The sequence below is a fragment of the Vipera berus genome (genome assembly GCF_964194415.1).
Source record: "Vipera berus genome assembly, chromosome: 1".
Classification (NCBI taxonomy): domain Eukaryota; kingdom Metazoa; phylum Chordata; class Lepidosauria; order Squamata; family Viperidae; genus Vipera; species Vipera berus.
In genome coordinates, this window is record NC_138202.1 from 77,110,531 (window position 1) to 77,124,471 (window position 13,941).

Sequence of the window (13,941 nt, forward strand, 5' to 3'; positions counted from 1 at the left end):
TCGGGAAGGCCGTGCAGCCGGAACACCTGTTGGATGAACATGCGACTAGTGGCGCGAGCTGACGGTAAGCCGCGACAGGGGATGAAGTGCGCCATCTTGGTCAACATGTCCACCACCACAAACACTGTCGTGAAGCCGGAGGATGGGGGTAGATCCGTCAGAAAGTCCATGGACACAGCCCCCCAGGGTCTCTTGGGCGTTGGCAAAGGCTGCAGTAAACCAGGCGGGGCCCCTGTCGCTGACTTGGCCTGCCTGCATGGGACGCAGGAGGTGACATAAGACTGGACATCGTGTCGGACTCGGGGCCACCAGAAGGTACGGGAGACCAGGTTCAGAGTCTTGAACAGGCCAAAATGCCCCGCAGCCGGGTTATCATGACATTGGCTGAGGACGAGTCCCCTGAGTGGTCCTCCTGGAACATAGAGCCGGTCACGATAATACAGGAGTCCATCCGTGACCGACCAAGGCGAATCTGGCCCTACCTCTTCCTTCCACTGAGCCACCCATGCCTCCTGCTGCTGCGCCTCCCAGATCCGAGCCCGTATATCCACCGGCTCCCGCACCGCAGCAAAAGACTCGACGGGGATCACTGTCCTGGGCGGAAGCTTGTCTTCCACTCGGGTGTACTCGGGCTTCCTGGACAGAGCATCCGCTCTCTGGTTGTGCCCGCTTGGTATGTACCGCACCCGGAAGTCAAACCTCGCAAAGAAGAGGGACCACCGGATCTGGCGTTGGTTCAAATTCCGAGCGGTCTGCAGGCTTTCCAGATTCTTGTGGTCCGTCCGGACCTCGATCTGATGCCGCGCCCCCTCCAGATGATGCCTCCAAGCCTCGAACGCTGCCTTGATGGCCAGCAGCTCCTTCTCCCAGATGGTATAGTTGCGCTCCGAGGGGTTCAATTTCCGAGAGTGATACGCGCAAGGGAAAAGGGTACCGTTGGGCATCGCTGCCTGGAGTAACACGGCCCCAATGGCAATGTCGGAGGCGTCCGCCTCCACGACAAACGGCCGTTGCGGGTCAGGATGCTTCAAGATGGGCTCCTTCATGAAGGCGTCCTTCAAAGCTTGGAACGCCTGTTGTTCGGGGGCGTTCCACTGGAACCGAGTCTTCTTCTGCAGGAGCCGGGTGAGGGGGGCTGTCAAGGCAGCAAAGCCAGGGATGAATGTCCGATAGTAGTTGGCAAATCCAAGAAGTCGCTGAACATCCTTCACGCGACGCGGGGGTTGCCAACTCTGCAACGACTCAACTTTACTTGGATCCATGGCGATGCCCTCAGGAGAAATGCGGTGGCCCAAGAAATCAATGGTCACCTGGTAGAACTGGCACTTCTCCAACTTGGCAAACAGCCGATGTTTCCGGAGGCGCTGCAGGACCTGACGGAGATGCTGATGATGCACTTCACGCGACGGGGAGTAAATCAGGATGTCGTCCAGGTAAATCACAACAAACTGGTCCAACAGATCCCGAAAGATGTCGTTCATAAAATGCTGAAACACAGCGGGGGCGTTGGTCAGGCCAAACGGCATCACCGTGTACTCGAAATGTCCATAGCGAGTACCAAACGCCGTCTTCCACTCATCACCCGGCCGAACCCTGACGAGGTTGTAAGCTCCACGCAGGTCCAGTTTCGTGAAGATCTTAGCCTCCCGGAGTCGGTCCAAGAGCTCGGGGATGAGGGGCAGCGGGTAGCGGTTACGCACCGTGATGGCATTGAGTTTCCGGTAGTCACAGCAAAGCCGTAACTCGCCCGACTTCTTTTTGACGAAGAGCACGGGCGCAGACACTGGCGAGGACGAGGGCCGGATGAATCCACGAGCCAAGTTCTTTGTCAGGAAGTCCCGCAATGCAGCCAACTCGGGCTCCGACATGGAGTACAAACGCCCCACTGGGAGAGGCGCATCAGGGACTAGGTCAATGGAGCAGTCGTAGGGCCTGTGCGGGGGTAATTGGTCCGCCTCTGACTCGCTGAACACGTCAGCAAAGTCGGACAGTACGGGAGGCAAGGAAACCCCTGAGGAACCCTCCACCTGGCCGGCACAGATATGGCGGGTGTGGTCCACGCACTGCAAACTTGGGAAGGTGACCAAGTTCTGAGACCAATAGATCTGTGGATCATGCGCCCGGAGCCACGCCAGTCCCAAGACCACGGGGAAGTGCAGATCCGAAGTGACGTAAAACTGAATGGCCTCCACATGGGTACTGATGGCCATACACACGGGTTGCGTGGCGGCCGTGATAGGCCCGGACAGGAGCACTCGACCATCGATGGTCTCCACAAGCATGGGCGGATCCACTGGACACTGGGGAACAGCCCATTTGGCCACAAAGGCCGAATCCATAAAGTTAGTGGTAGCCCCAGAGTCAATTAAGGCATGGACCGGAATCCCCTCTGGCTTGCCAGGAAGGATCAGTCGTGCCTCCAAAATCAAATGCCGTGGAGGTTCACAGGCACCGTCGGAACGGCGTCGCTCGGCGTGGTCGTTGTGGGTCGCCCGATCTTTCACACCGTCTAGATCGGGCTCGGGCCGTTTCCCGATAGCAAAGCAGGGGACTTTCTCGGGGCAGGCTTGGTCACTGACGCCCGCTGACGCTTCTTCGGGCAAGAAGCAGCCAAATGTCCAGGGTCCCCACAGTAAAAACACAACCCCTCCGATCGTCGTCTGTCCATTTCCGTCACCGATAGACGGGACCTGGCGGCACCCAGCTCCATTGGCTCCTCCCTCTGGACTGGGGGCTCACGCACAACAGGGGCGGCAGGGGTCTGTGGGGTGGCACGGCGACTCTTACGCTGCTGCAGCCGGGCATCGATCCGCAGACAAAGATGGATCAGCCCATTCAGGTCTGAGGGAATGTCCACGCGGGCCAGCTCATCCAACATCTCCTCTGACAAGCCATCCTGAAAGGCATCCACGAGCGCAGCCTCATTCCAGGCGGAATCCTGGCTAAGCAGCCGGAAATCGCTGATATAGGCCTGTAGGGGGCGCAGACCCTGCCTCAAAGCTTTCAGACGTCGGGTGGCGGTCTGCGCCTTAATCGGGTCCTCGTACATGAGGCGCATATGGTCACAAAACCCCCCAAAGTTATCCAACAAAGGGCTAGGCTGTGCCAACAGAGGCGTGCCCCAACGAGCTGCATCTCCCGACAGAAGGCTCAACACGAATCCCACCTTATCTCGGTCAGTGGGGAAATCAGCTGCTCTCACGCTGATATAAAGCTGGCATTGTCCCAGGAAGGCAGGAAACAGTTCTGGTTTACCAGCAAATTTATCCGGCATAGCTATCTGACATTTCCTCCTGGGTGGGGGGGCAGCATGTACCTGAGCCTGCAGTTGTGCCACCTGAGTGGCCAACAAGGTGAGTTGCTGGTTGAGCTGGGCATTCTCGGCAAGAAGCTGCTCCATCGTAGTATTAAGGGGTGGGTGGCTGAAAGCAAACTGTTCTGAACCAGCCCTCTTCTCACAACCCCTAATTAAAAGAAGAGTCTGGAAAGCGTCCAAGGCTAAAAGGCTTCTGCCAAGATTTAATTACGCAGTTAACAAAAACACAAGAGCTTGTCTTCTCAAGCGGAAAAGTTGCTTTCAGCAACCAGCCCCTCCCCAAACACTTCTTTTATAGAGAGCTCAGGGCGTGGTCTCCCTGTGCCTCCTCCCGAGGAGTCCCATAGTCTTTCTTTGTTTGTCCCTGCTCGTCTGCCTCCTGCGTCGGGCGTCCTTGAACAGGGCCAGCTGTGGGTCATCATCCTCCGCACTCTCGGGCTCACACAGCTGAGAAGAGGTCCCCGGCTGAGGACTCTGCAAAGCCTCCAAATCATCATCAGCCGGTTCGTTTCCCTCCTCCCCCACATCTGAGTCCTCCGATACATCGGAGCCGGCTGTCGGACCCACAGGCTGGCCCTGAGTCACAACAGTTACTATTGTAACTCCAGACACGTGCATCATTAAACGGGAAACAGAAGGAGTTCCTTGTAAAGAGAGCAGGGATCTCCAGTAGGATGTGGGAGATCCTGGGAGACCCAATGCAGGCTGTGCATGAGTTGGGGGGGGATGGCGCAGTGTGGAACAAGGTCAGAGAGACCAAGGAAATTGGGTACGAGGTGTGCACATGTATACTGTACGCGAGCTTTCCCCAGGAAAGCTGGGGAAGGAATACACTGCAGCTCTGGGCTGTAAGAAGCCCCTGACCCACAGCGCAGAATGAAGTGGAGCCCATGATCAGCTCAGTGGCGCGATGCAAAGTGACTTCTTTCTGACCTGGGAAGCCACAGTTCCCACAGTCCAGTCCCATCTGCATTTGTCCTCATGCTAAACTCCATCACACTAGATAACCTTCACCTTTTTATTGCTCCTGCTGTTGTGCCTGGCCTGGTCCTTTTGCAAGGCAGCTACTGGCCACATGACACCATTTTCCCCAGTTCTTTTGAGGAAACCACTGGGCAGAAAACTGGGGAAGAAAGACTTGTGCAGCTAGCAACTGCCTTGTGAAGAGATAGCATGGGCATGCTTGGTCAGTAGTGGAAGCAAGAAGATGGCAAAGATCAGCTAGAGTGGCAGGGGCCATGGAGTGTAGGGCCAAAAGAGCATAGATAGATGGGTAGGGAAGTGGAAACTTCCTTGCAGTGAATAAATGCAGAAGGGCTGCCAACTGCCCAAATTTTAATCACGTAATCACAAGGATGCTGCAACAGCCATAACTTTGGAGACTGGTCATAAATCCCTTTATTCAGTGCCTCTGTACTTCTGAACAGTCACTGACTGACAGAATGATTGTAAGTCAAGGACTATCTATAGACAGGTTTTTGACATGATGATCTGTCCATAAACTGGTCCTCCAAATGGGATTATGATAGGACTTTTCAAATATTTGAAAGGATGCGACATTGAAAGCCAACAGCTAATTCCCAGCATAATCCAGACTGCAGGATATAAGTCATGGGAAAACAAAGTCAGATATAATATTAGGAAAAAAACTTCCTAACAATAAGAGTATTCCAATAGTGAAACCAACAATGCAGAGAGGTGGTGGGCAGAAGCAGAAGCTGGCCAGCCAGTTCATTGAGAAAGTTTGATTTGGGTTCCTGCCCTGGGTGGGGGCTTTACTCAATTGTCCACCTAAGTCATCATTTCCCAACCTTGGTAACTAAGAGATGTGGATTTTAACTCTCAGAATTCCCCAACTAGTCATGGCTAACCTGTTTTGAATATGGAATTGCTGAATTTTTTCAAGCAGATAATCATGAAGTAGTCTTCAAGTGTCTCACTGTTGTACAAAATATTTCCCAGATCAAAATATTGGTACTAAGGTAAAATTGGTTTCCCAGTTGCTAGGCTGTGTTATGCCAGAGTCAAATGTGTAGCTGGATCTAGTCTGAAATGCCTATTACTGATCCAAGCTCAACATGACCTGATTTAACAGTCCCAACAGCCATAGATTGCCTTTGTTATTTAACAAAATATTTAACCTGTAAAGTTGTTATTATTGGTTGGGGTTTTTTTAATCTATATTTGGAATTGTCAGAATCTTTCATAAGTTTCTTAGAACAGTCAAGGTATTGAGAACATACTGCCATTCACAGTATTGGTAGACACAGAAAGACTATTGTGGAGTTTTAAACATTCAGAAACAGCCAGGTTTAGTGACTTTCTGATGTCAGTGGCAGAGAGCCAAGAAGAAGAAGATGAACAAAGAAAAACTGTTAAGGTGACGGTAACATCTGAGAGGGACATCTAAGTTATACCATTAAGAAAAACAATGTATGAATAGAGCCCTTTTGGGGAAATTAAGCAATGGTACCAAAATCTAATGATGATGATAGAAAAAGTGCAAAAATATTTTTGAACAGTTCACTGCAATCTATAAGTAAATATCAAGGAAGATTAATTTTACTCATGGACTCTTTTCCAGTATGAAATTTGATTAAAGGTTCCCCAAAGTTCAAGATCATGTAATTGGTCAGAAACTAACATGATCCTGTTGCAATTTTTTTAAAGACCTGCAACTGTGTAATAGTAAAAGAAATACTGTATGTCCTGCCACAAAATACTCAGGATTCAATCCACATAGCCTACCCAACCATGCCCTTGGCCTTGGTGAAAACACCCTATTCAATACACCTGTCACTTTTCTATCAATTAGCCCTCTGTGCCTCTAAGCAAGTTCAGGCTAGGGTTAGCTCGGGATAAATTGGATAACCCTGACAAATTTTCTTCAATATATATTGCATTGCTATAAAAACTAGAGTTGCTGGCTGAATACTTTAGTCTAAGGCAGTGGTTCGCAATCTTTTCTTCACTATGGAACCCCCTTCCATACCTTTTGTGGCCACAGATCACTAAGACTTAACTCAAGATTTAAATCATAACACTTCTTCAAGCCTTCACAGCCCTCCTGTGATGACATCATGGTCCCCTGGGGTCCACAGACCACAGGTTAAGAACCACTGGTCTAAGGCAAAGCAAACAATCTGGGACATTCTAGATGTTGCCAAGCTTTAACCACTGACCACAGGGTATGTTTCCTCAAGATGATGGAAATCATAGTTCAGAAATATCTGGAGTGCCAATGATAATCTTGTCTAATCTAGGTTACAGATGATGCTATTTTGCATACACATCTTATATATCCAAGCAATTTAAGTAGTGGGGGGGGGGGTTTGGGAGATTTAAACCTCTTTTAAAGTATTCCAAATTCATTCCTAATCCTGGTCTTATAAATCAAAATGTTCTCCAGCTGTTTCATTACTCTTTTCAGAACTTAACCAGTTTTCCTTAAGGAAAATTACTTCTGATCAGCATTTAAATGGAAGTAACCACTTTTCCTGCTTCTCCAAGATTTTGAAAAGAAAGCAGTAGTCTGGGAACCACAGCCCAGATCTCTAGTTTAAAATAATGCTTTTAAGTACAATAGGTTAATTTAGTTCAGTTTTAATTTTTCATTGATGAAGTGGAACTAGTAACACTCAGTTTTCAGGACAACTGTATATGGGAAACAAGCTTGGTCAATCTAATTTTATCATACCCTAGCAAGCTGCTGCTATAGCACCTATAGAAGTTTATGCCCAATAGGCATCTAAATATATGACTAAACGTCTGACTCCTATCTTTTCTGCTATTGCATAGATGCATCACTTGTAAAGGCTTGTGATCAACTCATTTGGCTTTTGAATGAAGGAAAGCAGAAATGTTTTTAGAATTTTTATAAAGCTGTCTCTGGATAGAAGAATGGCACCTAAAATACAAGTGAAATGTCTATATTTTTGGTGATAACAATTAGCTTTTTTGGCAATTGCTGCATTAATGATCATTCTAAATCTAAATTCTTCACTAACTACCATTGCAAAGTAAGAGACCTCTTCCATGGCTCCTAACACTCCACGCTTGACAAATTAATTGTATTATTTCCTTGCTTCCCACTCAGACTGCAGGTAAAGGTAACACCGAGTATTGTCTATCATTGATTGCTCTCACCCTATCCTTCCAGCAGTTTCTAAAACAAAAAAAGGAGGGAATAGCAAACACACACACCCCTTCACAAAGACACATTAACCGTGATTACATACATGAACATTTGATTAGAATAGCATACTGGTGGAAGTTCCTTACAAACAGCCAACAATATGAGTTCACTAAGAAAAGTTTAAAACTGCGTTTATAAATAACATAAATAATATTTGTTGTGACTATATCGTCTGACACAGTCATTTACCTCAGTTCTCTGAAGGTTCTGCATACTTATGTAATTATGACAGGTTAGCAAACAATAGCCAAAGTAAGACAATTTACCATATTAATTACTAGTATAGGCATTGGTAAAAAAAAATTAAATGGTTGCCAATAAAACTCTCATAAGATAGGAGAAAACCTTTATTAAATTTATTAAATAGCTTTTCTCCTATAAAAAGGCCATAAAAAGTACAGTATAATTCTCACTGATTGAAAACAAAGCAGTAGTGCATTTTAATGCATATAAATCAAGTTAGACAAATTGTCCAGTCAACTCATCATGATCTACTCTGAGCAGTAGTAATTCTCAATGGTAACAATATATTACCTCACTTTTTCCCAGGACCTTTCTCCAACTAAAGCTGCCAAGTGCTGTGTTTGCATGGCACACTCACCCATAAACTAGATGCCCATATTTTAGCCTAGTACTTTATGCAATATTCTCATGGCATTGCTTTTTGCTTCTGCGTATCATGGAAACTCATAAAATTAATCAAACCATAGTATAGTTAAACACGGGTAAGTACAATCACAAATTGAATCTGACATCTTTTCTATATAGGTCATAGCTAAAGTCATTGTACTATGAAGTTTCCATTGGTTCCTTCATTTTTTTTTAAGAATATAGAATATCCACGGTACCTGAGAAAAGAACAAGAATGAAAGTAAAATACTTTACTGTACTTTCTTTTAAAGTAAAATTTGCAGTTCTATTATAACACTAGTGCTGCAAAAATGCATACATTCAGATGGCAACAAAGAATTAGTGCATTCTGTATCTCTCTGCTGCCATGTATTGGTCATATTATTTTATTTTTTATTTTTAATCCCATTTATATCCCGCCCTTCTCCGAAGACTCAGGGCGGCTTACAATCTAAGAAGCACAAACCAATGTGCTTAGCAATAGCCTTCATTCTATGTATATGCCTGCTTATTAGGGCTTTCGCCCCCCACAAGCGGCATTATTACAAAGTCAGCTTATTGCCCCCAACAATCTGGGTCCTCATTTTACCTACCTCGGAAGGATGGAAGGCTGAGTCAACCTTGGATTTTGCAGCCCTGATATAATGGCCTTAATTCCCATAGCTGAGAAAGAATGAGACATACTGAAGACTGCACACCCCATTCTAGGAGGGAAAACATGTTTCTGTGGAGAACATATGAGGCACAGAATAATTCAAAGCTTCTGTCGATATTAAATTGCAGCAAAGCAGTATATTTTAAGACAGTTTGCTCTTAAATACATGCTTTGTAAGAATAATCAAATGTGGTCTGAAATGCTAGGGAGGGGCAGGCATTCTTCCTGTCTAAATGAAATCTCAGTCCACAAATTACAAATTAAAAACATTGTAAAGAAATTGTATGTAATGCAAGAAATTCTGTCCTAAAATCACCTCAGGAACAGATGGTTGGTGCTCTTTAGACCACAGGTTTTGGTTTTTGTTTTTTGTTTTAAAATTCTGTGCTGTAAATTATTCTGTGCAATGTATTTTCAAGCTTTTCACTAAATACTGGCAATGCATATAAATAAAGCACAGAAATATATTAATTTCCTAAGTCTTTACACTACGGCTATGTTCTCATAATAAGCTTATGCATAGTTTACTAATTTTCTGGGTTACACAACATACTAAGGAAATAGATGATTATCAATTACTGAGTGTGAAGAGTATGTGCAGGGCCAATGACATTTGAGATTGTTGTTTCTTTAGTATTTCCATTTATATAATTTAGTTTTTAAAGCAAATACTCTTTTTAATTTCAAGTACATTTTTCACCTGTTTCCAAAAGACATATTTTTTTTTAGGAAAGAGACAGATTCAGATGAGTTTCCTCAAATTTCCACAAATAGTGCTTTTCACAATTTAAAACACAGGCAGTGAGTAACCCATCAAAGCACATTAATGTCTAGTAGATTGAATTCTATTTACATCTAAAAGAGTTGGTTGAGTTATTCCTTTTTGTTTGTTCATGTATCTTTTTTCCATTCTATCTTTTCCCCAGTCCTTATGCATTACTATTGTGGGGGATAAGTAACCTTTTTTCCCCTCTCCTCCATTATAGACCCTCTCTATAGTTCTGAAGAACTTGTATAATCCACAGACAATAGGATGAAACTAGAAAACACATTTTAACCTTAGATGAAAACTTCACTTTCTAATCAGACGTCACTAGAATTGGAGTGATTAGCAATTACAAACAAAAATGATTAACTAGTAATGAATTGTCATTTTTCTCACTCTTCTAACACAGTAACAGTGTGAATTGTCTAAAAAGTGCTGAAAATTAGAGTTCTACAAACAACTCAAGAAGGGGCTAGACAAATATAGAGAGTTAAGGATTAACACTCTAACAATGCTACTGCTGTGATCATCTCTTCTTTCAGTGAAAATGAGATCTAAATAGATCTTTTGCATTATGCTGCCCATTAAAGAGTGACATTTACATAATAAGCCCAAGCCACTAAGTTCTAGTATAAGTTTTAAGATTTGAAGAATTCTTGTGCAAATACAACCACAAAAAAGGCATGGAATATCCTATTTAACTATTGGGTGGGGGGAAAGAAAGAGTCACTTTTCAATCAATACAAATCTACAAGTGAACGCCACCAATTTTCCTAAGGTTTTGCATTGAGGTTACAAGGCAAATATGTCATCAATCCCAGCTCCCCAGCCATAACCCATGTTCACCTGCCCATTGACCACCCTTTGATGCTGTCTTTGGGCTGGTTCCTATCTGCACCCTTGAAGATGATGAGATCAAGCGATAGCAATATAAATCACTCAAATACTACTGAACAGATTCATTTTAATACTAGGTTAAACCCAGTGTTTTCAGTACAGCATCCTCCCACATCTGGCTGCTAGGTATCAGATGCTGAGCAATTATGCAGATCTATATAAATCAACCCACAGCTTTCCGTCTTGGCTGGCAGCCAAGAATGCAGTGGCAGAGCGGCAGAATTTCCAGCGGAAAACGGTCGCCGTGTGGATCAGTATGCAACACGTGTTATTTAGCCGGTCCTGCCGTTCAAACCAGTAAAGTGGCAAGCGGCAAAGCCCGATTTTAACACGAAGTAGCTGCCGACAGATCCAGGAGCATTTCGGCAAACACCTGGCTTGCTTCTGCCATGCAGGAAACCCTTTCCTTCTTCTTGCCTTGGCCAATAGCAGATCCACACATTCCCCCCCCCCCCTCAAAAAAAAACCCTCGGAGGGACTGCCTTACAAACGTCGCCTGCCCCCCACCCCCGCTTCCACTTACCACATTGTTCAGAAAATCCGCTTCGTTCAAATCGCCCAAATCCAGGAAGCTGGAGGCGCCCCCGGGAAAGGGCTCTAAGATGCCGTCCATAGTAGAAGAGTCGAGCCCGAGGAAGGCGCCGAAGAGGTGGGAAGGAGGAAAGCCGCTGTGCTCCCGGCCAGCGCTGCCGGATCCCGTCCTAAACGGACAGGCGGTGCGCCTCACTGCCGCGCAACCCGGCGGGGCACTTCCTCGGGCGCCGGGCACAGGAGGGCTGCGCCTCCCTCTCCCGAAGGCAACCTGTAATCCATGGGGAGAACCGGTTGGCGGGGGGATCGTTTGCCCAGAGGGAGCGGCGGACGCTCGCAATGGGGGGGCTTTGAGAGGGTGGGGCCGGTGGGGACCCCTCCAGTCGGGGGAAGAAGGGGGAGCCGGAACGGGGATGGGGGTGAAAGGAGCGGGCGAGGGCTGAGGCAGCCTCCTGGAAGGTTGGAAGGAGGAGCCCACCGGGATGGCTGCCCAGCTGTCACCGTCACACGCCTTTCCCTAGTTTCGGCCGTCTGACCGCGCCCCCCCCCCACGTGCCACGCCTCCTGCCCCTCCCTCGCCTCGCTCCGGGATATTTAGAAACGGGGCCGCCCTCCCCGGGCTCTGATGCAATCGAGGAACACGCCCACCCCGCCGCTTCCAATGGGAGATCGGGACCGACAGGAGGGGGGGGGAAGGCTGGCGGCGCGGCCTTACGACAACTTCCTAGCGGCGGAGGAAGCACCGGCGTGTTCTGAATGCAGGAAGGATGATGAGGATGATGAATGATGGATGATGATGATATAAGTGGCTAAGGTTGTCTAATAAAGCTTAGCGGGTTGCATTCTTCCGGAAAAACAATCGGCGCACTGCTCTTTCGTTTTATGGGAAGATTAAACAAAAGTGATGCCTGTTCAAGAGAGGAGGTGCTGATAATCAAGATAAATGGGATGGAAAAGGGCCAGTCGTGCTTAAATAAAGTTGCCTGATGGTCCTCAGAATGACGAACTCTGTTGGATGCTTGCGGTCTGCGTAGGTCATCAAGACTATGGCATAATAGAAGTGTTTTTAATTTTTAGCCCGGTGGTCCAGCATTGTGCATCCCACATAGGCCAATCAAATTCATTCAGGCAATCACTGTCTTTTGTTTTGCTTCTCAACGGGTGATTGTGAAAGTGTCTTTCCTGTTTTTCCCAAAGCATCAGTGAGCCATTATGACTATTGCCACTGGCAGCACAATAGTGGAATAACAAAAAACTTACCATTGCTTGCAGCCAAAACCCTTTTCTCAGTGAAGATACAACTCATTTAAATTTGGCATTTTCTCCAAATGCATACCTTTCTCATGATCTGATGGCCTTAAAACCAGGAGAAGAGATATAGTATAAATGTGTGCATGTAAAAGGACTACATTCACAAAGTAGAAAGGAAAGCGAAGCAGATCTGCTCATCAGTAATCCTGTAGTTCCAAGTTTACACTGCCAGTAGAAGTTAGTTCATTTCCTGCAGCCTCTTTAAATACTCTGAAATTAAGTATAAATTTTACCATTTAAAAGTTTAGGGAAGATTATAGGGCTTCCTATCAATGGGATTTGCTGAGGATCTATTGCTTCTTCTATCTGATAAATATCTAGATAAAATGCTTAGGAAAAAAGTTAGGAAACTTTTTAAACAACTTTAAGAATCTGTAATATTGCAGTTCAGTACAGTATACTCTTCAGATCACTGCATGTAGAGATTATTTTCTCCGCCATATTACAAGGTAAATAAATATAATACAAATTACAATGCTATCCCTGATTAGTACATGATGTGATTTAAAGTTTAGAATTAATTTAAACTAGAATGTGTTGGTAAGCTTTTTAGCAAAGCAACAACATGCAATTTCATGTAATGGTGCAGATACAAAATCAAACCCAAATCTTGATGTTTGAACTAAATTCTGGTAGAATTTTGGAATTCTCATCTAAAGTCTTACAAAAACATAATTTACATCAAAATGTAAAATTTGGCAATCTTGAGATTGTCTTTAAAGTGTAAAATATTTAACTTTGCAAATCCATTAATTCCACCTAAGAATGGCATCTACAAGTATAATACTGAATACAAGTTGTTCGCAAAGATTCTGAGTGAAAGACTAAAAATAAATTTGCAAGAATTTATTCATGAGGATCAATGTGGGTTTTTACCTAAAAGACACTTAAAATGTCTGTTGGACATTTTGGAATATTTGGAGCAATGTAATGAAAAACAACCTGCATCAATTTTCTTAGATACAGAGAAGGCCTTTGATAATTTGAATTGGACTTTCCTGTTCAAAGCTTTGGAAGATACGAATTTCAAAGAGAATTTTATAAAATAGGGAAAGCTCAATTTATACTTCACAGAAAGCACAATTATTATAGGAGATTTAGCAAACCCTGTGAGATACAAAAAGGAACAAATGAGGGATGCCCACTCTCCTCTCTCTTGTTTAAGTTCTTGAAATACTGAATAGAGATATAAAACAAGATGAGAGAATAAGGCATTTTGCAGATGACTTGGTATTGGTTTCGGAAGATTTTTTTTTTAAGGGAGTTGAAACATTAATGGGAAAACTAAAAGAATTTGGTGTGTTGCAGGTTTCAAGATCAACAACCGATGATGAAGATATTAATAAAAGAAATGAAAATAGAAGATCAAAAAGAATGATGAATAAAGTGGGTTTTAAAATTGAGAAGAAACTAAAATCAAAATCCTACTGGTACGACCAATAAGAAATGTATCTTATTTCAAAATAACTATGTTGAGACATGGAAAGTCATGTTAAGTTAGGAGAAGCTACCATTGTCATTCTTGAGCAGAATCCTGTCCTGTCTAGAATGATGTTTTGGTTCCAGACAGTATGTTTTGACAGCTGATGCATCATTTAAATAGTAGCAAAAAGATAAATCAAAATTTGTGAGGCAGGGAG

The 13,941-nt window shown here is 44.8% G+C and overlaps 1 protein-coding gene across 1 annotated transcript in view; it reads right to left on the reverse strand.

The window, feature by feature from the left end:
* Window positions 1–11,313, reverse strand: part of CREB3L1 (cAMP responsive element binding protein 3 like 1) — a 104,185-nt gene extending 92,872 nt beyond the window's left edge. Inside the window, exon 1 of the mRNA XM_081337356.1 lies at window positions 10,983–11,313. Coding sequence (XP_081193482.1) covers window positions 10,983–11,072 — 90 coding nt within the window. The 5' untranslated portion in view covers window positions 11,073–11,313. The remainder of the gene's footprint in view (window positions 1–10,982) is intronic.
* Between the last annotated feature and the right edge of the window lie 2,628 nt (window positions 11,314–13,941).